General features: G+C 34.2%; 1 protein-coding gene across 6 annotated transcripts in view; it reads left to right on the plus strand.

Moving 5' to 3' along the window:
* PLCZ1 (phospholipase C zeta 1) overlaps positions 1-15,589 on the plus strand; it is a 114,253-nt gene that overhangs the window by 20,562 nt on the left and 78,102 nt on the right. For all 6 annotated transcript variants that reach the window (XR_012017653.1, XR_012017654.1, XR_012017652.1 and 3 more), the window contains exons 6-10: positions 1,824-1,968; positions 5,671-5,820; positions 8,747-8,977; positions 10,666-10,813; positions 14,515-14,631. Coding sequence is in view for 2 of the 6 variants with exons in the window: in XM_072798834.1 (XP_072654935.1) it covers positions 1,824-1,968; positions 5,671-5,820; positions 8,747-8,977; positions 10,666-10,813; positions 14,515-14,631 (791 nt within the window). In the remaining 4 variants the exon portion in view is untranslated. The remainder of the gene's footprint in view (positions 1-1,823; positions 1,969-5,670; positions 5,821-8,746; positions 8,978-10,665; positions 10,814-14,514; positions 14,632-15,589) is intronic.

The following is a 15,589-nucleotide window of genomic DNA, read 5'->3' on the forward strand; positions in this document are numbered from 1 at the left end:
AAGGATAAAATCAAAACTATCTAGAGAAGTAGCAAGAACCAGTATTAGTTAGGTTGGCCTTCATGGAAAGTTTTCTTTCACAAGTCAATAGTTTTTTTGTTTTCCCAGAAAAGCGTTCAAGATTAGTCTCTGCTAACAGCACAGAGGACTGATATTCTGTATAAGAAACGGCAAGACAATTTACTTAGACAATCAACTAAGAGAGAGTAACGCAAACATTTTTTAATGGCAATTAATAAAGTTTACACATAAATATTGCTTCTCCAATTTAAAATCTAAATACATAAATAAATCCACAGATGAGAAATACATTTATTTTGAATTCTACAAATATAACCCAGTTTAGGACTTGTACATAAATTAGATAGCTTATTCACCCTTGGAAAAATGGATGGGAAAACAAAATTTTCTTAGAAGAGCATGCTAGGTCATTTCTCCAATACAAGGACAAACAGACTAAAAAAAAAAACTCTTAAATTTTACATTTTAGTGCATCACTATATACCCAAATAAAGTCATGTGCATTTAAAAAAGGAAAACAAAAATGGTCTTAAAAAAACAAACAAATCTCAGAGAAACTAAAAAAATATATATATATATTTATTTTTATATTTTGCATTGTTTTGGTGAAGCATCCAAAATAGATGAAATTTTCTTCCTCCCTAATACTCTACCTCCTGGGGTTCCCTCCCCTTTCATTCATATTATTCCCAAAGGAGCATTAGGTCTCCTTGTTTTCTGAATTCAGCACCTGGATTTTGGGATTATAATTGTTTTATCTTTTCTCAGTTAATACCCCTATCTAAATATTGCTTGAGTCATCTTAGAAAGTTGACTAAATTTGATCCCCCAAGAAGTATTAGATCTAAACGGTTTATTTTCTGATATGGTTTCTTTGATATTCTGTGTTTCTCTTTGGAAGAACTGCTGATTTTCTCTCAAGTACCTGGTGCTGGTACCATGCTCTCTTTTCCTATTATGGCTTAAGGCAGGATTTTTCAAATCTTCACATTTGATGTCAGATCATTCTTTGCTGTGCATGGTAGAATGTTTAGCAGTAACCCTGGCCTCTACCCTCTAGATGCCAGTTGCAAATCTCCTTTCCATTCCCAGTTGTGGCAACCAAAAGTGTCTCCAGACATTGCCAAACGTGCCCCAGGAGGCAAAATTGTGACTAAAAACTACTGGCCTAGAGACAGGATAAGTTGATATACTTCTTGGAAAACAAATGTTAATTTGGTTTTCTATGGGCAAAATACCTTCAAGTATGGTAGGAGGCTTCTTTGATCTATTCCCTGAAACATAGCTGTCAATTCTAAGATCCTGATGTCTCAAGTCAGCCCTTTTTTCATTCAGTCTCTCTTCCAAGATTGTATTTTAGGAGATCACATCTGTCTGCCTTCCACTTGTTTTCTTACGTCCCTATAACTCCCATTTTTTTCTAATAAAACATAATAAATGTTTATTGATAGTGAATTATAGATAACAAACATTTTTTATGAGACTGAAATTTTAGTTCCTTCCCTTGTAGAAATTATAGCATAAGGGATAGGGAGAAATTGCAGGATTCAGAGTCCACAGCACTGCACATTGCACTATCTTGGGGATGCTGGAAATGTGGATGGCATAGATTACTTCCATGTCAAGCTGTGCTCAAAGAAAAAAGAAAAGTGTGTTCAGTTCAACACAACAACTTGTCTTCGTTATGGATTTGATAATACATTTATTGCAAAATCACGAATAGTCTTTGGGATATTTTGACACTATAGCATATATTTTTAATGATCCAGAAACGACAATTTATTTTGCTTAAATTTTACTAGTGCCCTTGTGAAAGGATGCCGTTGTCTGGAAATTGACTGCTGGGATGGATCACAAAATGAACCTGTCGTATACCATGGTTATACACTCACCAGCAAGCTTCTGTTTAAAACTGTTATCCAAGCAATACACAAATATGCATTCATAGTACGTGCGTATCTTTGTTAAATTATAGTTATTTAAACACAATATAATTTACTTGCTTCAAAATCCTATAATGCTTGGCTTTAGTTTAGATCAGTGATATTTCAAATTGTGTGTTATGATATGTAGGATATAATTAAAGGTAGATTTATCAAAGTTAATCTCAAGTAGTAAGATGAATGTTTCAGGGAACTTTCTGTTTAGTTATATAACATATATAGAATGTGTGTGTATATTTTGTTACAATGCAAAATATATTTCTTACTGTGAGTTATAGCCAAAAACGTTTAAGAATTACTGGTATATATAGTAGTAAATATTTTAGCAATATTCAACTACTTTACTTTCAAGACATACAATAAAATATGTCAAAAGTGTATTATATAGATTGTTGACAGTTTTTATGACTATGATGGCAGCTAGTCATACAACAAAGAATGTTTAGAAGTTTACTTGGATTTTAAAGTTATCGTTGGATTTACTAAAGTCACAGATTCAAAGATCTAGTTCTTTTGAGAGCTTCTAAATTCAGCCTACAAATCCTAGTCTATAAATTGAATGGGTTTTACCATTAAGTTTAGAAAAATACTTGATTCTAGTTACAAATGTGACTTGTAAAGCACTTGTGGACATTTTAAATTGTTTTTGTAAAGTTAGTATGTTTGATTTTTTTAAGTATTTCAATCACAGTGGCATTGAAGAGATTTAACAAAATCTCACTGAGTATTTAAACAATGTATATCTAATAAATTAAACATACAAATTTGATAAACCTAAAGTTCTCCTAAGTAGGTCAATACATTATCTATGAATATAAACATAACTTAAAAAATAACAAATTTAAAAAAATAACAAATTTAAATAAGCTGCTCTATTATTTGAGAGTGTAAAATACTAAAATGTATAAATATACATATAAAATATGAAAAATTTCTTTTAGTATAAAACATTGATATATGGCATTGATTCTCTTAAATATCTAATTTCTGATGATTTCTAAATTTATATCTTGCCCTTGAACTCTATACCAACATAGATAAGGACATATTGGACATCTCCTCTTGCATATTTAACTAGTGTATTTAACTTAACATGTTTAGAACTGAGCTCAAGATACTCCTCTTCCTTGCAGGCCGGCTCTTCCCATGGTCTTCCCCATCTCAGTTATGGGTAACTCCTGTGTTCAAGCTTAAATCGTTGTAGTCAACTTTAACTCTCCTCCCTTTGTTTATCTCCAATCCTTCAATAAGTTCTTTAGCAAATCCTCTTGGGTCTACTTACAAAATATATGCTGAATTTAACCCCTTCTCTCCATGCTCACTGTCACTGTCCTGGGCAACTACCTTCACTTCTCACTCGGGTTTTTGCAATGGCTTCTTATTCAATGTTCCTGTTTCTCTCCTGGTTCCCCTGCAATTTCATCTCAATGTTTCAGCCAGGGTTACCTTTTGGTAAGTCAAATCATGTCATTCCCCTTCTCAAAACCTTCAGTCCCACTAAAAATACAAACTAAAATCCATGTCTAACCTGTTTTCTGTTACCTCCAACTTCTACTCATCTCTCCATTTTTCACATGGCCATTCTGGCCTCTTTACTGTCTTCAGACACATCTCAAAGCCCTTGCCCTCCCTATTCTCTTTATCTGAAATACTCTTACCAAGTATTTGCATAGCAAATCCTTTCACATCATTCAGGATGGATAACTGAGAAAATAGAAGCAATCTTAAAATTCAAAAGCCTTGCAAGGATGGAATCCCTTATAGCTTCTAAGACTTAAAGGGAAAGAGATGAAATGAAAAAAGGTCTTTGAAGCAACAAAGACTCAATGAGACTTCTCAGCTGAACTAGGGGACTCAGTTTTGTAGCAAAGGTTGGACTAAAAGTTGAAATTTCTACTCAAGATAATCACCATTAATTCGGGGAACAGAGCAGTAAAATAAAATAGACATGATAATTATGACTAGGAAAGAACTTTAGATATAGTGACTGATACATGTAACCTAACTAAAAGGATGCATATAGGGAATCTAACATTTTAAGGGAATTACATTGCCAAAAACACAACACAATACCAACATAGCAAAATAAAACACAAGCATGACTCTTAAGTGAGCCTTAAGACAACCCTTGGTCAAGAAGTGAGCTGCAAAAGTTGCCTAGCATTAAGGAAAGCAAGCCACTCAACACCTACTTTAGTGTGGCAGAGGATAAAAGACAAGTGGACTCCTTCCCTGAAAGTGGGGCCAAGGATCACAGAAGACCAAAAAAAAAAGAGCTTTCCCTAATGAGTGTCAGGGGCTAATTGAGAAATCTGTTTGCTGGCCACCACTTTGTCTAGTCTCAAAATCACTTTTTATATTTGAGAAAGATTTTAACGCTGATTTCTTGATATTAGACTGAGTCTATATATATATATATATATATATATATATATATATATATGTATATATTAGGTTATTATAGTAGGCTGAATAAGGGCCCAGGAAGGTTCTAATTCCTGGAACCTGTAAATATTACTTTATTTGGAAAAAGAGTCTTTGCAGATGGATGAAATCAAGGACCTTGAGATGAGGAGATTATCCTGGATTAGCTGGGTGAGCCCAAATGCCATACAGAAGAGGAGAAAAAATGAAGATGAGGGGTAGAGATTGGAGTGATATGGCCACAAGCTAATGAATGTTGGCAAAGACCAGAAGCTGTAAGAGGCAAGGAATAGATTTCCCTTAGAGCCTGCTGCTCCCTTGATTTTAGCCAGTGAAACTGATCTTCAAAATTTGGCCCCTAGAATTATGAAAGAATAAATTTCTGTTGTTTCAAGCAACCAAGTTTGTGGTCAATTGCTTCAGCAGTCACAAGACACTAATATACTTATACATTAAAAAGGCATAATATTGTATCTCCTATTCGAAGGCTGTAATAATGCACCAGACCTTGGTTTGTTTATAAGTTGGTACATTTGTGCCCTGATAAGTATATAGGAAACAAAATAAAGAAAATAATTTTGAATGAGGCCCTAAAATGAGTGTTGTTTTTCTGTTTTGTGGCATATTTCAAATTTACAGTGGTGACAAAGGACAGAGAATATCTTTGTAAAGCCATCTTTACTTAATAGATTCTTTTTATTATTGTATCTTTATCTTTTTTTCTAATTATAATGCCATGAGTTTTGATTATAGGATTTGGAACTAAAAAATCAGAAAATTAACATCTCCTCTATCTTATCCATGTTAAAGTTTTTCTTTCACATTGAAAAATATTTAAATAAGAATATCTGATAAGCAAATATACATGCTTAAAACATTAAAATGTAGAATTATACTCCTTGGCAACTTGTTTTTTTCCTTATAAGACTATATTATAGATAACTTTCTATAATATAGTAAGATATGTAGCTCTACCTCCTCCTTATCAGGTTTTTATCATTCCTTTAAGTGGACAGAATTTACTTAAACAAATATCTACTGTTGGATGCTTCAGTTGTTTCCTATATTTCTAGTATAAATAGTAATAATCTTCCTTTTTATACAGATTTAATGCTCCCTGTTATGTCAAACTCAAAAGTACTTTCAGTTTAAAGAATACTTATTTTGCAAAAGTACAGAAACATTGAATGTAAGTTTTAAAATAGATTAACTGCTTCTATTAATTGCATTAAAATTATTGAGGAGTTCTGATCAATAACCATAGTAATGGTTAATTTTTTAGGCATCTGACTATCCAGTGGTGCTCTCTTTAGAAAATCACTGCTCTCCTTCCCAACAAGAAGTGATGGCAGACATTTTGCAGTCTGTTTTTGGAGATACCTTGCTTTCTGATATGCTTGATGATTTTCCAGACAAACTACCTTCACCAGAGGTAACATTTTGTCTGAGAGGCTCAGGTTAATAAAAAAAGAAAAGCATGTCACTATTATATTGATCCATAGAAAACTGGGTTACAGATCAATGAAAGTGCTTAGTTTTGATTGTTTATAGAGGTGTGTCTTTGCAATGTGTTGCCTGGGAAATGTTCCCATGAGCATTCGGGTAAATATATTTTGATAAAAAATAATATATAGAGATATATGTAAAAACTTACATTTTTTATTGTGTGTCATGCCCTATGAGTCCAAAATTTTAAGTCAGTTAATATTAAGGCACAGGAATTTGATATGTTTTATAGGCAAAGCCTAAGAAAGATTGTGTCCAATTCCTTAGCATCTGGGTGGTAGGTTTCCCTTTTTTAAAAAAAGACTTATTTATTTATCTATTTATTTATTTGAGTGGGAGAGAGCTGAAGGAGAGGCAGAAGGAGAGGAAGAGAGAATCTTAAGCAGACTGTGCTGAGTAATCTCACAAGCCTGAGTGGAGACCAAGAGTCGGATGCTTAACTAACTGTGTCACCCAGGTGCATCCTCCTCCTTTAAATCTGCTCTTTTTAATTCCTCTATCTCTTATGGGCCTTCCTCCATCTTCAACTTAACTTCAAGTACTTGGTTTAAAAAAGTGCCTGCACCCTAGCCTCATGATTTTGATCTCTCTTCAGCTATTTCTTTATTATTCTCTGTTTCAACCTAAATTTCCACTTTCTCATCTCACAACCTAATGAGCTTTGTCTTCCAGCTGCTCCTCAGTAAGTGTCTCATTCTCATCAGAGGCTTTCCTACTAGTAAATTCTAACAGACTTATTTCTGTCACCATCTGACTTCTTTCCTTCAGAATGTTCAATGCTGGGAAGGCTCCTTCCTTTCCTTGAAACATGGAAATACCACATTTTTTTAGGTTTTCCTCATTCTTCTTGGGCGAGTCCTTAGTTTCCCTGCCAGTCTGTTCTCCTCACCCCAAATTTCATCAGAGGATAGGCAAACTTTTTTTTTTTTGCATGGCATGATGGCATTGTCTAACAACAAATAGTTTAGTTTTGACATGTCATCATTTTGGTATGTAGAGCAGTATTTCTGTAATATTTGAGTATTTTCTTTATCTTATTTAGAAGAGTGGAAAATTTAAAGGTGACAGTTGTAACACTGGCGATAAGAAGTATAGGACTCATGATAGCATTGAAATGTACAAAAAAAATTGAACAGATGGAAAAATTGTGACTCTTTCACCCCGTAAGAATTCTCATGACTAAATGCTCAATTATGATAGAAAATAAATATTAAATAAAGACCTTGTGTAAAGTGCTGGAAACATATCATCAAAGATTTAATCAAAGATGTAATCTAAGGTTTAATCTAATGGCCTAATTCAAGAAATTATGATAATTTTTAGCTTTCTAAGAATAGGACCCGTCCTCCTATTATTTATAAACAACTTTCTAGAATCCAGATATGTAGTTTTCATTAATGTTTTTGTTTCTATACCAAAGTAAGGAGATGCTTTCCAATGAGTAGAGGAATTAGAGATAAGGTCATTTTCTCATATCTCACTCAGTCACTGGAGTAAAAAGGATTGCTTAGAGTCTTGTTAAAGAGGCATAATTCCAGCTCTACAACTCAATATTCTGATTTTTTAATTTGGAAGTAGATCCCAAGAACCTATTTCTTAATAAGAACTCCAGGTGATGCTTTAAAAAAAGAGATATTTATTTATTTATTTATTTTGGAAAGAAGGAGAGATAAAGCAAGTTGGGAGGGACAGAGGGAGAGAGAAAGAGAGAGAATCTCAAGCAGACTCTCTGCTCAGTGTGGAGCCCAACACAGGTCATGGTCTACTACCCAGAGGTCATGATCCTGAAATCAAGAGTCAGATGCTTAACTGATTGAGCCCAGGTGATGCTTTTGATACATGTGTTTGCATAGTGCATTTTGGAAAAACTCTGCATTAGAAAGTAATATAAGGACCATAGTAATAGAAGGTCTAAGGTGATGGAGTAACTTGAATGGGTACCTGGGATAGCAAAGTGAAGGGACAACTCAAAGCTCCTTGAAGAAAAGAACTTTTTTTTCATAATCCAGATTTCTGCAGCATTATACATAAAACATAGCAGATATTTAATAAGTACATTAATAGGGGCTCTTGGCTGCCTCAATCAGTAGAGAGCATGTATCTCTCCACATTGGGGATGGAGCCTTCTTAAAAACAATATACTGATAAATTAATTTAATAGTTGAAAAGGACAGGGATAAATAAGGGGAAGAAGGGAACTGGAAATCTTTGGATTTAGAATGACTGACACTGCTGGTGAATTTTGTTATGCTTTAAGTTTTGATGGACAGGAAATATTAATTTGATGATGCTTGTGGCCAATGCAGTTAAAATATGAAGAAGACTTACAAATATTTAATTTAAATTTAGTCCATTTTAGGTGTCAAACATTAGACATTTTTAAATACCTGATCTCATTTAATATTTTTTAATGTTGGATAACAGAGTGATGATCTGAAGCATTTGCTGCCAGAAGTTGTAACATTCTAACTTTTATAGCATTGCAAACATTTTTACATATATATAAATGTATAAAAATATATAAATTATATAAAATATGTACAGTGTGTGTGTACATATAATTTTCATGTAAGCCAATTTCTTAAAATGGTAGCAATTTGTGGAATGTAAAAGAAATGGAGCCAGAGTAAGTCCCAATCATAACACGCTTATTTTGGGGTGAATTTTGGTCAATACTATAATATAACTGGTTTCTATTAAGGTATTATGGGGTATGGAAAAAGAGGGCGTTCTTACATATTTTACTACTGTGGGCTAACTGAAAACATGGTGAAAGACTTTTCAATGACTGTTAAAATGCAAACTTCCCTGTAAATGTGTAATTGTATCTCTCTTTCAAATCATTTCTGTAGGCATTAAAATTCAAAGTATTAGTTAGAAACAAGAAAATAGGATCCTTAAGGGAAACCCGTGAAAGAAAAGGTTCTGATAAGCATGGTCAGGTAGAGGAATATGAAGAGATAGATCAAGAGGTGGACGAAGAAATCAAAGAATCAAAAGCATTGGCTGTTTTAGAAGACGATTCAGAAAAGGAATCAGAGACAATAAGTGCAGCTGGATTACCACTCTTCAAGAGAAGGAGGGTGAGATGATACTTTGTGAAAATCTTACAAGTGATTGAAAAGTTGTTTTGTTTTTTTACTGGTGGAGAATTAAACATTTTCTTTTTTTTGGAAGGAAAATTCTTTTTCCTCCTTATAAAAATTCTAGTCTATCATTTAAAACTTGTTTGGAAAAAATTAACATGGGAAGAGAAAAATTTAAAGTTATATCTTCTCTTGCATTATCTGTTTTAAAATTCATTAATTTGAGAGAGAGAATGCATGCGTGAATGCACAAGTTGGGGGAAGGACAGAGTGAGAGAGGAGAGAATCTCCAGCAGCCTCTGGCTGAGCACAGAGCACACAGGCACTTGATCTCATGACCCAGGAGATCATGACCCAGGAGATGAAATCGAGTCAGACACCTAATTGATTGAAGCACCCAGGTGCCCTTGGCTGTTTATAATGTTTTCTCAATGGTCCAATATTATGTATTTTTATGTAATAGGCATTATGCAATGTTCAAAATACAAACAAAATATTTCTGCCTTCAAGGAGACCATACTAGCAGAAACAAGAAAATGATTGTTACAATATATAGTATTGTAAGTATACAAGTTGGCATGACAAAAGAAGGTTATCTTGAATTACAAGTGACATAAAACTAATTTAACTGGTTTAAGTAAATCGTGAATTAAGTTAATTGGCCCACATCAATGAAAAGTTCAGGGAAAGGGATTCAAATTTCAAGAATGACATGGTATAATGTCTCAAGCAAAGTCCACAGAACTTTCTTTCTCCAACTTTGGATCCACTTTCTCTACGTTGGTGCAAGACTTCACAAAGCATTAGCTTTATATGCTTTCAGGCTCACATCCAGTGGAAACCTACTTATCTCTCAGATGACCAAGCGAACTTTTATGTGCATTGGCTACAATCCAGGTGTGTGCACATCCCAGAGTCAATTGCTATTGCTATGGGACTGCAAATCTCTGATTATCGAGGTCCGAGCCATATTATCAATACTTAAGCCCATGGATTGAGCTTGATCAAGGAATATTTTCCCAAAAACAAAACTTGGGAAGGTGCTAACAGAAGTGTAGAGGATGTAGATGCTGGCATGTGAAAGATCAAATGTATACTATATAGCAGAAATTATTCCCAGATGTTTGATTACCCTGGGCATTTACTTACTCATGACTAAATATCCTAAAGTTATCAAATTCATGAAAATAAATTGATATCTTTGGGAAAAAAGGAATTAGTAATAATTGTCATCTTCAATACTTATTATATTAGTTGGGATTTTATTTTATTTTATTTTATTTTTTTTAATTTTTATTTATTTATGATAGTCACACAGTGAGAGAGAGAGAGGCAGAGACACAGGCAGAGGGAGAAGCAGGCTCCATGCAACGGGAGCCCGACGTGGGATTCGATCCCGGGTCTCCAGGATCGCGCCCTGGGCCAAAGGCAGGCGCCAAACCGCTGCGCCACCCAGGGATCCCTTAGTTGGGATTTTAGATGTATCCTGTCTCATGTTAACATTAAATACTATCATCATGAAAAATAATTACATTAACACCTTCCAAATGGCTTTTGAGAAGACACTATTATGAAAAGACTAATGTAATTGATCTGAAAGCATGTTTTCTTTACTGGAAAAGGAATTTTTCAGATGATTAGTGCAAAAATATGAAATTCCTGCATTTTATTTTTATACCACAAAGGTAAAAGTGGCTATGGCCCTATCTGATCTTGTCATTTATACCAAAGCTGAGAAGTTCAGAAGCTTTCAGCATTCAAGGCTATATCAGCAATTTAATGAAACTAATTCCATTGGGGAGACAGAGGCTCGAAAACTTTCAAAGTTGAAAGGTAAATAATTCTTATGATTCCAACAGATGAAGTGTTTAAAAAACTTTTATGCACTGCTAAGGTGTCAAGATTGGTCAATGACATTTATAAAAACTATATTCTCATGAAATGCCAACATATTTAATGTAATTTTAAAAAAGACAATATGCCTCAGGTCACAACAAGTGATTTCACCGAACTTGTTTAACTAATTTCTTTAGGTCATGAAATTTTGTTTGAGAATGTCCAGTGTGGAAACTTGGGTGGGCAGGGCTCTGATGAGCAGTTTATAGAGGAGAGTGGTAAGTGACAAAGGTGAGCAGGATTGAAATCTCAGGAGTCATATCATCCCCTATGTGTTTCTGAAGGATGCCTTTGATAGTAGTGTAAAGGCAAGGCCCTGTAGGGAAGAGATGATGAAGGCTCATGGTAGAGAGAACGGAGCCATGGTGAACTTTGTGGACTCAGCATGCACCTGAGGTAGACAATTAAATAGACCTAGAGACTAGATCCAAGGTGGGGGAGAAGGAGGACATGACAGCCAGGTCAGGCTGCTACATGGCTGTGCAGAATGAGCACTGTCCCTGCACGTCTGCAGTTGTACCATTTGTCTCTACATCTTTTAACTGTCTTCTGATTCTGAACCTGAGGTGGATTATCCTGTTTGCTAGAGCCCAGGATGCAGCTAGGCCTTGGAAAGAGAATGGGAAGCAGACCCAACCCTTTTTTCAAACTTGAATGATGGGGAATAACCTCAACTTTAAAAAAAAAGAATGAGTAATTAACTCGGTAGTTAAGGGACTCCCCAAATCCTTCTTTAAAAATGCAACCTACCCCCCCCAAAAAAGCAACCTACCATCCTGTGTCGAAACAACATGGCAAGGAAATCAGTACCTGCAACTGACTCAAAAAAGCTGTTGGCTGCTTGGAAATGTGGATTCTGATGTATTTGATGGTTAACCTCTTAGGGCTGGCCACTGGTGCCCAAGGGTTTTAAGGTATACTTCAGATCATCTCTTCAAACCGACTCTAAATATTTTAGGGTCCTTTTGTTTGTTTTTTAAACTCTAGATTATGACAAAAACCAATTCAGTAGGTCTCAACTACAGTTAAAATAATAGAGTAGAATAGAATGGAATAGACTAGACTGGACTAGAATCATAGAGATTCAACTAGAGTATTATATTGTGAAACAAGCATCTGTGTATATTGTGTGTTGGGTGGGATATAAAATATATTTCTTATAGTGAGTATTGTCAACTGAGTTTGAATTTGGATGACCTACTTTGCTAGCCTCTATTCTTTCAAACTATTGAATGGTTATGTTGTTGTTCAAGGTAACAAGACCTCTAGGCACAGCAAAAGTAGTTATAATTCTCTTACTCTTATTGTATTAGACACTTGCTCAAAATTTGTAAAGGGACTGGGCAGTTCTGAGCAGAGGCATAAAATGTAACATCACCATCTCTTTGGAAAGAGTATAGAAATTTTCCTTGCACCAAAAGCCAATTATAAATAATTAATGATGTGGATGAAGTTGTACTCCAAGAATGTCCATCATTATCAAAAACTTAAATGTCACTAAATTTACAATGCATAAGGATCAGAAACGACTTTTCATATGTGTGGATACTTTTCAATCACTTAAAAATAATGTAGTAGGTGAATGTTATTGAAATGGAATGATTTTTTCATGTTATTTTTAAGTAAAGAAATGGAAGTTTAAAAAAAGAAACAACTTATTCAGTTAAAAAAATACACCTATGACAATGGAGTGGAAAGAATATAGCAAGAGGTTACCTGGTTATTAATTGAGTGATGAGATTATATAGTTTTATTTCTTATTTTTTCTTATTTAAATTTCTCATTTATCTAAAATGAACATAAATTGCATTTATAATAATGTAGCATGTTTAATTTCTAAAGGCCAATTTCAGAAGTAACAAGATCATATTACGTTAAGGGTCTTTAGTAATCATTCATGTTTATCACTTTGTAGATAGGAAAAATTAAGATCCAGAGAGTATACATTTTACCAAAAGATTAGCATCTTATTGAGGGCTGGATAAGGAATCATGGTAGCTGGACACACGTAGTGCATTTATACATGAGTAGCTTCAAAATAAACTTTCTCTCAAGGAGTGCATAACTTCTATACTTGAGAGCTGATAAAGTTAATTATAATTATTAACATCAGTAATTTTAAAGTTTTACTTGACGATGCTTCCTAAAGAATAGTATGTGGGATAAGGGTGGCAGCGATTCCATTCCAGTTTGACCAGCAAATATAGTAGGTGACAGGCATTAACCATTTCTCCCAATACTGGTCACCATAGTAGCAGGAGTAGTTATGGGAACAGGATCTGCTTAGTGAAGGAATAAAAGCCTTGGAAAAACATGAAATCTATGTTCAAAAATTTGAAGGGTGTCCAGTGGTAAAGGATATAAATTAGTTTTGAATCTCAAGCAACTTAAATAGAACATATATAAATAGGAACTTATAAAAAATATGTAAGTAGAAACATAAAAAAATAGAAACAGACTCTGTGTAAGTGTATGTGTAGTATACTGTAAGTACAGACCTTATCTCAGTAAAGAAAATATTTGAAATACTCAGAACTACAGTAGTCCTCCTTATCCAGAGGAGATACATTCCAAGACCCCCAGTGGATGCCTGACACTGTGGAGTGCTGAACCCATATATGCTCTGTTTTTCACTATACATACATATCTGTGATAAAGTTGAATTTATAAATTAGGCACAAAGATTCACAACACTAACTAATAATGAAACAGAACAATAATAACAAGATGTTGTAATGAAAGTTATGTGAATATAGTCTCTCTCAAACATCTTATTGTACTGTACGTACCCTTCTTATGATGAGGGGAGATGATAAAATGCCTACGTGATGAGATGAGATGAGGTGAACGATACACACATTGCAATGCATTGTTAAGGTACTAGATACCTTCTGGTGATTTGTCAGAAGTAGGATCATCTGCTTTAGATCCTGGTTGACTGTAGGTCACTTAGATCACTAGAAGCAAAATCACAGATAAGGGGGAACTGTTGTTCTGGGAGTTTGCAAGTTCTCTTTCAATGGAGAGATGCAGAGATTGAAGGAACTTTGAGGGAAGATGCTGTGGTAGTTACGAAGTTAGGCAGCTGAACTGAATGTTTTTAAGGTTGCCTTTCAACCCTGAGAATCTGTTGGCTATTCACTGGGTTAATTTGGATGGCATTATATATCTTTATATGACTTACATATGATTCTGCCCTAATACGAAAACCAAAGTAAAAAAAAAAGACAAAGTGGAGAAAGATACAATTTTTGTTTTAAAAAATGGATGCATTTTATTTTGGAATTTTATATATTCCCAAATATATATTTTTACATATTCCCATATATATTGATGTCAAAGTGAGATTAATTGGGGTGTGAAAAACAGAAATATATTATTTAACCTTTTTTACATCAAGTGAATGTTTGGTATACATTAAATTGTGTAATAAAAAATTATTTGCTTCTCAATAACAGTGTATTATACTGTCAAAGGCATGGATTTATTTTGATTACCATTAATTACAAATATTTTTGCTAAAACATACATATCAAAAGTATTGAGATGATTATAGAATAATATATAGAAGCATAGCAGTTCATTTAATTTATTTGAAATCTTTTGCAGTGTTCTAATATATATATATATTTTTTTAGCCCACGAGTTTATTCTTCACACCATGAAGTTCATTACCAGAATTTATCCCAAAGCAACAAGAGCAGACTCCTCTAATTTCAATCCTCAAGAATTTTGGAATATAGGTTGTCAAATGGGTATGTTTTATAGAATGTTGAGTTTCTGCAAAAATAAGATAAAACAGGTTCATTTTTTGAATTAATGAAAGATTTATGAAAAGAGCTTCCCAAGTAGATTATTTGGGGGGTCCTAGGTGTTTTGGGGTCAGGCAATGATGAGTTATTGGTTTCAAGATCTGAAGTTATTCCTAAATGGGTCACAGAGGGTAAATCTAAGGGAGGGTAAGGAGCATGGAGCTTAGGTTCATGAAGAGTTAACATAAGAAATGTAGGAAGGGAAAAAAGAAATCAAAATGGATTTACAACGACAGTGAATATCAATTCCTTTGCTTAAAAGATTTGGTAAGAGCTTCTTTAAATCAAGTGACCTCTACCTTTTATACTTTACACCAGTTTCTGCATTCACAGTATTGAAAAGTGAATGAGAATGCATAGCACTGTTATTTGCCTTTACTAGACTCTCCCTATTCCAAATTGATTAGTTGTTCACAGTACAGACACTGACCAGTCAGCAGGTACCAGGTGTGAACCCCTCTGTCCTTGGATTGTGACCAGGCCCCTTGGAGGGAGGGAGAGAGTGGGGTTAGGATAAGTGGGTGAGGGGATGAGGGGGGAGTGGAGGATATAGTGGCTATTTACCAACCTATATGGAGGGACTTCTATATTTTAAAAGCAATTATTGCTCTGTTTGTCACTTTCAAGTGATAACAATATCTCTTTGGACCTGAAAGTTTTGAAATATACTTGGTGTCTTTTCTTCTGGCATTTTGTGTACTGATTTTCTCTATTCTCATGTTTCTGGAAAATCATCTGACCTGTACATTGCTATTTTGTAATGTATACTGTGTGCCATTTTGATTTTTAACTCAAACTTTAAATTACAAAATAATTTAAAAGTTAGACTTTGAGACTCACCTTCATACAGTAATTTACACATGGCAGGAAGGAATGTCTAAAAATCAGGAATTATTGGCTA

This window comes from Canis lupus, chromosome 25 (assembly GCF_048164855.1).
Source record: "Canis lupus baileyi chromosome 25, mCanLup2.hap1, whole genome shotgun sequence".
Classification (NCBI taxonomy): domain Eukaryota; kingdom Metazoa; phylum Chordata; class Mammalia; order Carnivora; family Canidae; genus Canis; species Canis lupus.